We start from the raw sequence: 8217 nt of genomic DNA on the forward strand, positions 1-8217 counted from the left end.
GTTTCTGAATCAGTGGACCGGAGGCAAGGAAACCACGACCCTAAAACAGTGTGGACCTGAAAACACATTTTGTGGTTTGGCATCCCGACTAATCCAAAATTTTCCACAGCAACCTTCCTATAAGTGGGATAGGTTTTGCTTAGTTTGGTTATAATTTTATAAAGTGGTTTGCTACAAAAATGTACAACCAGGTCAGACATGCAGATCTAAGAAGCTCAAAGGTTGATATCCTTCCTTGTTCCTGTGAAGATACAAAGTGTTCCCCCAAACATTAAATTTTTGTCTTCAGTTAAGAAAGATCACATGCACCTGGGGAGATCGTTTACTCTTCTTCCCTCTTACCTGTTTAACTGCAACGATTGCTCTCCATAGTTTTTGCGTTTGTCTGTATCCACTGCTTGTGTGTTGAGAATAAAATCCAGAGCATTATAATTGGCAAGTGCAATCAAATTTATCAATCAAGTGGCCTTCAAAACAGCAATGTCATCATCAGCAATTATATTTCACCTTTTCATCATTGCAAAGTTCAGGCAGATTCATTATTTTAGACAACAACAAAGCGACATCCTTCCTGTCAGTTCATCAGTACATGAGTGAAGGTTAGTGTGTGTGTGTGTGTGTGTGTGTGTGTGTGTGTGTGTGTGTGTGTGTGTGTGTGTGTGTGTGTGTGTGTGTGTGTGTGTGTGTGTGTGTGTGTGTGTGTGTGTAGCAACCAGCAGGGTCTGGAATAAGACAACGAGCAAATTAATAGTTTCCAGATGAGGTAAGGACTTGATTAATGAGAAGGAGAAACACAATTGATTTAGTGTGAAAGCTATGAGGCAGTTAGCTACACCTACTCAATCATACAACAGCAAGGAACAGCATGATACATTGAACATGAACATTTCAATAGGATCAGACATTGAACCACTCCTAAATTTCCTCCTGTTTATGTCTCCACCTTTGAGCAAACACTACAAAAAAGATGAAAACAGCAGCTAAAGCGATAGTGGCAATGATCACCCACAGGATGACTACATGCTTGTTGGGTGGCCCCGATCCATGGTGGATCACATACTTATCTACAACACCATGGTGGTTCTCCACTTGGCAGACATACATGCCAACTAGATGTTCCTCTGTGATGTTGAGAATACCAATGATGTGTTGCACATTCCTTGAGTCATTAGACGCCATCACAACCTCACTTGAATCAAAAATTTGTCCCACTGGGTTCCTCCAGGTGATTGTAGGTACCGGTTTGGCAGCAGCCTCACATAGTAGCCTCCCACGAGTGTTGGAGTTCACAAACTCAGTCCAGATGTACAGGATCTCTGGTCTCACTGTGGGGTCACAAATTCATGTTTACTGTGGCACCATGTAAGTTTCATACAGGATTCTTTCCTGACTACAATGTTGGACATAAGCAAGGTATATGGTTTTTAGATTACCATCCAGATTTATTGTGATCTGAACACTGGTATGAATAAGTACGTTATCTGCAGCTGTCAGCAACAGCAATACACTCTAATGGGGCATATAATTATGGAGCAGGATGGCCAACTTGATGCAAAGTCATGTTCAGCGGCAAGGTACTCAGTACGAGTTGGTTGCGACAGACTATGGATTGAAATTGCCAACAATCTCCTCAAACGTGATGTTAAGAGACCTTTTTCAATCCAAAAGAGAGGCTGTGCCTGCTCCTCATAATAAAATGTGAGCATTATCAAATTGTGAGGACTTACAGCTAGATGTAAATATCGATGCTTTTCTGATCCCCTGGTGTGTTTTGTTTTTGTGCATTGTGATGATGGTGGCCAATTGTTGAGCATGCAGGAAATGTTTTATCCACTGATGTCACAAGTACATCTTATGTTGTACAACAAGGCAGTTTAAGGTCCTCAACATCGACCAGAGATGATGCAATATTATATCCAAATCTAGTGGTAAATTTTCAGTTAAACAAGGAGGTACAATCTTGACTTATAGTTTATTAATTTCAACCAAGATTACCTACCATCAACTCGAAGCTGTGTTGGATTTCCTTCAAATATCATGAATTTAGCAGTCTCCAAACTTCTCCACCAATGTAGCCAACTTGACTCGAAGAATTCGAAGACACAGATGTAAGTTCCCTCATCTTCCATCTTCAGCTCACTGACCGTAAGTGATCCATCACCTTGAGATGGGTCTCCTTGAGAGTTCAGCCTTCCTCTGAATTCCTCATGTATGTATTCTGTTGTGCTGTTGTAGACAACTACCGTGTGGCTTTCACCATAACTTCTGAACCAAACAACGCTCAGGTTTCTCATGTTGTAGTTTAACAGGTTATTAAACTGGCAGGTAAGATTAACAGCCTCTCTCCATAGACCGATAACCTCTGATTGGACACACAGTGTCTTTGCTCCTAATATTGCGCAATTATTTGCCTCTTGTGCCTGATATTCTGTGGAAGAGAGACGTAGGGTTAGCAAGGGTTGGATTGCTGCATTAAATGAGAAAACTTCCTTAAAGCATGAGATTAAGCAATAAAATAGATTCCCAGAATAGTTTAGGTAACAACTGAACACAAAATTAAAAAGTTGGATTCTTAGTCCAATTATGAAAATATATGCTAAGAATTTACTTTTGGAGGGAATGAGAGTTGCTACAGGAAGTAAACCATTGAACAAAATTTTACAAGATCCAAATTTAGATAATCTGCATTGTTTTGTTTTTTGTGACAGAGACATGGGAGCAACAACAAACAAACAGTCAAATCGTCAGCAAAGTGCAACAGAGAGTTAATTCGGCCGAGGTTGAGCGAAGCGAGGTCGAGGCTGCATATTCCTGCTAAATGAATATTCGGCCGAGGCCGAGCAAAGCGAAGTCGAGGCCATTTATTCCTGCTAAATGAAACATTGCAACCCATGCCTGCAGAAAACGGATTTTTTGGAACGCCGGTTGCATTTTCTATGCAATCATCATGCAGCTTTCAATGTATGAGGCTTTTATCAATGCACACATTTCTTCTTATGAAGCCAACTTAGTTGTGGGAAGGCTGTGAAGGCCATAAAATATAAGTTGATGAGTCTTTCATTGATGATGGGAAAGGAGGTGCGCAGAGCACACTGCACAAGTGCAAACACATCCACACTTGCCACTAGAGCCCAAAGTTTTTGAGACCGAACTGAAAAAGACAGAAAAAAGGCAGGAATCCAGAATAAATTCCCCCACAATTTTCCAGGAATTCCCAGGAAAAAATTTACCCGAAAGAAACACGAGATTGGGCTCTTTTTGTTTGAAATATTTTTTCAGGTCAAACTCAAGAACATTAGGCCTCAGCCGACGTTGCACAATGTGGCCAAGGAATGCTGTGGATGCCGATTACCTGGTAAGATTTATATATGTAGAGGGACTGCATTGGAGAACAGCAGCAACTAGAACCACACCCGGTAGAGCATATACCTCTGCCTTGCTGAACAATTCATGTTTTGTATCCCACTGATAGTCCGGATCAGCATCCGGACCTGAACCAGATTGGAATTGGTTTGTTCTTGTCACCTACCAACTCATGCACCAAGTTTTGTCATAACTCGTTCACATTTTTTGAAATATCCTGCAATCTATGATTTTTGGCCCTATCTGTACATGGTAATGAATGACTAGGAATTTATAAAAAAAAAAATTATCGGTTCGGATCCAGATCTTCACCAAAATATCACCAATTCCTCCTGATCACACACTCAACCTGCCCACTAAGTTTCATCTGAATATGTCCATTAGTTTTTGTGAAATCCTGCTCACAGACAGATGAGCAAACAAACATAACCTCCATCCACCTTTGGTGGTGGAGATTAAAAAAAACAAATAAAAACCCTGAATAATCAAACGCTGCCTTTCACATTAAAAACTAGGAGGGCACTCGGAAGAGCGCATACCTCTGCCACGTAATGCCTGATCCACAAGAACATATGGGGCCCAGCACATTTTTGAAATATCATGCGATGCAGTACTCTATCGTTTTTGGCCCGACCTCTCAATGGTGAAGAATCACTTAAAAAAATTATTTGTTCTCGTATCCAGATCCAGATTCGGATTTTCACAAAAATCGAATCAATTCATCCTTGCGACACATCCAACCTGTCCATCAAGGTTCGCCGGAATCTGTCCACATCTTTTTGAGATATTGTGCTCTATATCATTTTTGGCCATATCTCTCAATGGTGAAGAATCACTTTAAAAATTCTAGTAGTCAGATCCAGATTCGGATCTTCATCAAAATATAATCATATCAGTTCGTCCTTGTCACACAAAAAAATTATATCCTCAAAATTTCATCCGGATCCATCCACAACTTTTTTGAGATATCCTGTACACTGACAAACAGACAAACAGACAGAAAGGGGTGAAAACATAACCTCTTTCACCTTCGGTGGTGGAGGTAAAAAAACAGAAAAGAGGACAACCAATGTCCACAAATGAAAGCCTTACCTTGAAACATACTAGATAGAAGAAGGAAAACGAGTAGAATTCTGTTGGATTGATGAAAGAGCCTCATGGTGTCTCTCCGTGATTTCTAGTTGAATGCAGTATCAGCAACCTCTCCTAAAATATCCATGTGATGTACACAAAGTGAAACCAACAACAGTTTATGGCAGTTCTTTCACCCTCAGAATGCCACTTCCTTCCTCCACTGATCCCCGCCCTCAATTAAAAAAGTATCAATACCTCCGGCATGACCATATCGGCACCAATTTTATTACATCTTAAAGGTTGCAGAGGTTAGTGGTGTTGAGGAAAGAGAGTTCGGTAGAAGTGGGAAATAGTATGTTGTAAGAATGAATATGTGTATGAAGCATATATGGGGGTGAATGTGAAAAGTTCTGATATTTTTGAAAACTTGAAAGGAAGACTTTCATGGTAAGATGCAATAAGACCCTGATTTCACATTTTGTGAGATACCGATAGCAAGGCGACCTGCTCGATGGTACTCGATACATGTCAGTAAACGATTTTTCTTCAAAACGCGACACACACCATTTCGATATCTGTTCGTACAGAGATGGCTTTATTTCAATACATGGTGTCTGATATGTTCTCAGCCTCCGACTGAACAATGGAGATATATTTGTTTTGGTATCAACTTTTCCATACGTAGGTTATTCCATATCCTTTTAAACTTTCATTTTCTTTACCCCGAACATCACACTTTCACAAGCATCCATGCTCATGCTGTTGTGATTACTAAAGAGCTCAAGATGAAAAACCATGAGTTTAATCAATCTACAAGAGCAAAGAAAACAAACAAGTGTGAGCAAGTTACAAATAAATGGGATTTTAAAAGAAACAATTTTCTTGTAATTGCATTATGAGTTGTTTAGAAATAGGCCAAAGTGTCACATTAGAGAATGTATGTCTAAGTGGGTTGAAAAGATGACCTAGAGCTATGCACAGTTGCTAGTAAACTATATAACCAGGGTTTGAATTTTGTCCCAGCTATAAACTGTCACCCCAGTGATTCACAGGCAGGATGATTCATCAACGTGCATGTTGTCCCCCAGATGGACGTTAAATTAGGCGTCCTGTCTTCTGGCATTAGCTGGTGGACATTAAAAGATATCATGGTGTCCTTCACGAAGAGTCGGCAAGTTATCACCGGTACCGTGACCAAATTCCAAATTCCTGCAAATAGCTACTACTGGAAAGGTAATGGCAAACCGCATACTATAACTAACTTTTCTTGCCAAGAAACTGATTCAGCAGGAATGAACCTGCCTTTGGGCCAAACACCAGAATACGAATACAAAGATGAACTGGAGATCTGCGATCACAAAGTGATCGCCAAGTTTAAGCCTCTCAGTGGAGGCTTACCCTTCGTGATCACCCACGACTTCTCCTTGGCCCATGATCCAATGATGGCCATTTTTTTTAATCGGACCACCATATGACCTTTACCATCAAAATTTAGGAATAGAGTGAGTGGAAATTAAGAAAATGTGTTCCCATCTAGCTCAACATAATGGATATCGGAGGAAATTATTCAAGTTATCAAAAATGTGTATTTTGTTAATTAGGTGACAATCCAAAAATCCAAAAAAAAAGGATGTCAAGGACATAAATCAGGTGCAGGAACACGATTATGATGCAACAACATCTTGGAAGGCCGAACGAGCTAAAAAAATTTTTTTCCCATTATTGATACAAATTTCCTTTTCAAAAGTCCCAAACAGATCAGAGACACAGCTTGGAATTTGGCAAAACGAAATGGTGGTTTCGTCCTCCTATGGGTATAAAACCTTGACCTTTATCCCTGAGGGGTATGATGTAAATTAATTTTAAATGTTGCTTGCTATAGGCTATCTCGTGAGGGCAATTTCGTTCCGATCGGACAAACTTTAGTCGAATTAGAGTAAAAAGATTAAAATGTCTATCATCGGATCATTACTTTAAAAACTTTTCTTCCCGATTTGAGACACGAATGTCGATGACATATTCACATGGCTTGAATAAAGTTGTACTTTCTAGGTTGGTAAGAATGGCGCTTGCCACTTGGACATGGTGTGTTCTGTGCTGTCTGGAGAGCGGATACTCCCTTTAACGTTTGCGGAGAACAGTATGCGACTCGACGGCCGTGAATTCTGATGTGCTGTGCATGGACAGTATATACACGTACATGGTATATGCTGTCATTGAACGAACCGCGCATACCGATGACTGAAAATAATTTATCATTTGGTTAAAAAACAGTTTTAATTCAACAACTATTCAGCAATTACATTCCGAGCATTGTGAACAAGTCATTATAAACTCAAGTCGCATGTAAGTTGCAAGCAAGTCGCAAGTCCCCAGACACCAACTTCGAGTCTTAAGTCAATTTCGTCAAGTACGAGTCAAGTCGCAAAATGTTGCGATTTGAATCTCCAACTCTGTCATTGAAAGATAGGGTCAAAAATGATATACTGTGATGGCATGATATCTCAAAAAGTTATGGATGGATTCGAACAAAACTTGGTGGATAGGTTGGGTGTCTGATAAGAACAATCATATTTGATTTTGGTGAAGGATAAGATGAAGATCCGGCCCATCAGTGGGATACAAATCGTAAACTGTTCAGCCTGGTGGAGGTATGCACTTTAACGAGTGGTGATCTAGTTTTATCACGAGTTTATCAATACCACAAATTTATTTGGCAAATACTGTCATTATGGTGAGGGTATTAGAAAGCATTCCATCTTTCAGAATGAAGTGAAACTACCTTTCTTGTTTTACATTTAGAATGAAGTGACCAAGGCCTTCAAGATCATTGGAATCTCATGCGATGAAGATGAGAGTATGGGTCTATCACTTTACCAAAGCAGACAGTTCAGTGGTCCATCTGTCTTCTACCACTTCCTTTCTGGTCTTGTACCCTCTGCTGTTTCCTTACTTTACCCTCCCACCTCCCCAAGCACCACGTTCCACCATCAACCCCCTTCTATTGAAGCGACCTAAATCCAGGATCACTGCTCACCTCCACTCATTCGTTCCCAGCTGTGGAATCAACTTCCACATTCTCTTCAATCTCATTCTTCCCTCTTGGTCTTCAATACAGCTGATCACCACCATCTCAGATCATCTGCAATCCTAAACCATGATCTTTTCTACCCTCATTATCCACCTCCCCCATTCCACATCAATTCTTCCTCCTTCCAAATTTACAGTTTTTCCTTCCTGAGAGTTTCCTTCCTTCTACATACTGCAACCATCTTGTTCACCCCATGCTTCCTTTCCTTCCTTCTGCATCCTGCAACCATCTTGTTTACCCCATGCTTCCTTTCCTGTCCCCCATTCTTCACCACACCCAATGTTTGTACAAGTCTCCCTCTACCTTGTCCTAAAATTCTGCTGTTTGTGCCCACCCCCCGACCTCTCTCCACTGTTCCCTTTTTCTTATTCCGTCCTGATCTGTTTAGTGTATTGGCTCTTCCACAAGCCTCGACTATGAATACAAAAATTAAAAAAAATTAAAATGGTGGAATTGCCTTCCTTCCAAGGCTTCCAGCAGGTGCACAATATTCTCAAGTTTATCCCTCATTCTTACCACAATTTTTATTACTCACATTAACCCTTCCCTGCCTAACCCTGTTAATTGCAAGCTTAAGTGTTTCCTCCCATTCTCTCATCTTTTATCTTCTCTTTTCCTCTTTGTCCATTCCATTGCCAATAATATCCAACTGTTGTCCCACTACCCCACTCAGCTTATACCCTTTTCCA

The 8217-nt window shown here is 40.4% G+C and overlaps 1 protein-coding gene across 1 annotated transcript; it reads right to left on the reverse strand.

Moving 5' to 3' along the window:
• Nucleotides 1-599: 599 nt before the first annotated feature.
• On the reverse strand, nucleotides 600-4676 carry LOC147011564 (OX-2 membrane glycoprotein-like). The gene is made up of 3 exons (XM_085857063.1): nucleotides 4456-4676; nucleotides 2000-2428; nucleotides 600-1325 (listed from the first exon to the last, which is right to left on the reverse strand). Exons 1-3 carry the CDS (start codon nucleotides 4520-4522, stop codon nucleotides 916-918), a joined length of 906 nt encoding a protein of 301 aa, XP_085713189.1. The 5' UTR covers nucleotides 4523-4676; the 3' UTR covers nucleotides 600-915.
• Between the last annotated feature and the right edge of the window lie 3541 nt (nucleotides 4677-8217).

Source organism: Eptatretus burgeri, chromosome 15, assembly GCF_056783735.1.
Source record: "Eptatretus burgeri isolate ZD-2024b chromosome 15, Ebu_testis_v1, whole genome shotgun sequence".
NCBI classification, from domain to species: domain Eukaryota; kingdom Metazoa; phylum Chordata; class Myxini; order Myxiniformes; family Myxinidae; genus Eptatretus; species Eptatretus burgeri.

What these genes read in the sequence shown, in the direction of transcription:
- LOC147011564 (XM_085857063.1), bottom strand. Translation starts at nt 4,522, where the DNA reads ATGAGGCTCTTTCATCAATCCAACAGAATTCTACTCGTTTTCCTTCTT. An exon ending in TCTATCTAGTATGTTTCAAG is followed by an intron (nt 2,429 to 4,455) that starts GTAAGGCTTTCA and finishes TCTCTTCCACAG; the next exon opens with AATATCAGGCACAAGAGGCA. An exon ending in AACACAGCTTCGAGTTGATG is followed by an intron (nt 1,326 to 1,999) that starts GTAGGTAATCTT and finishes GTGACCCCACAG; the next exon opens with TGAGACCAGAGATCCTGTAC.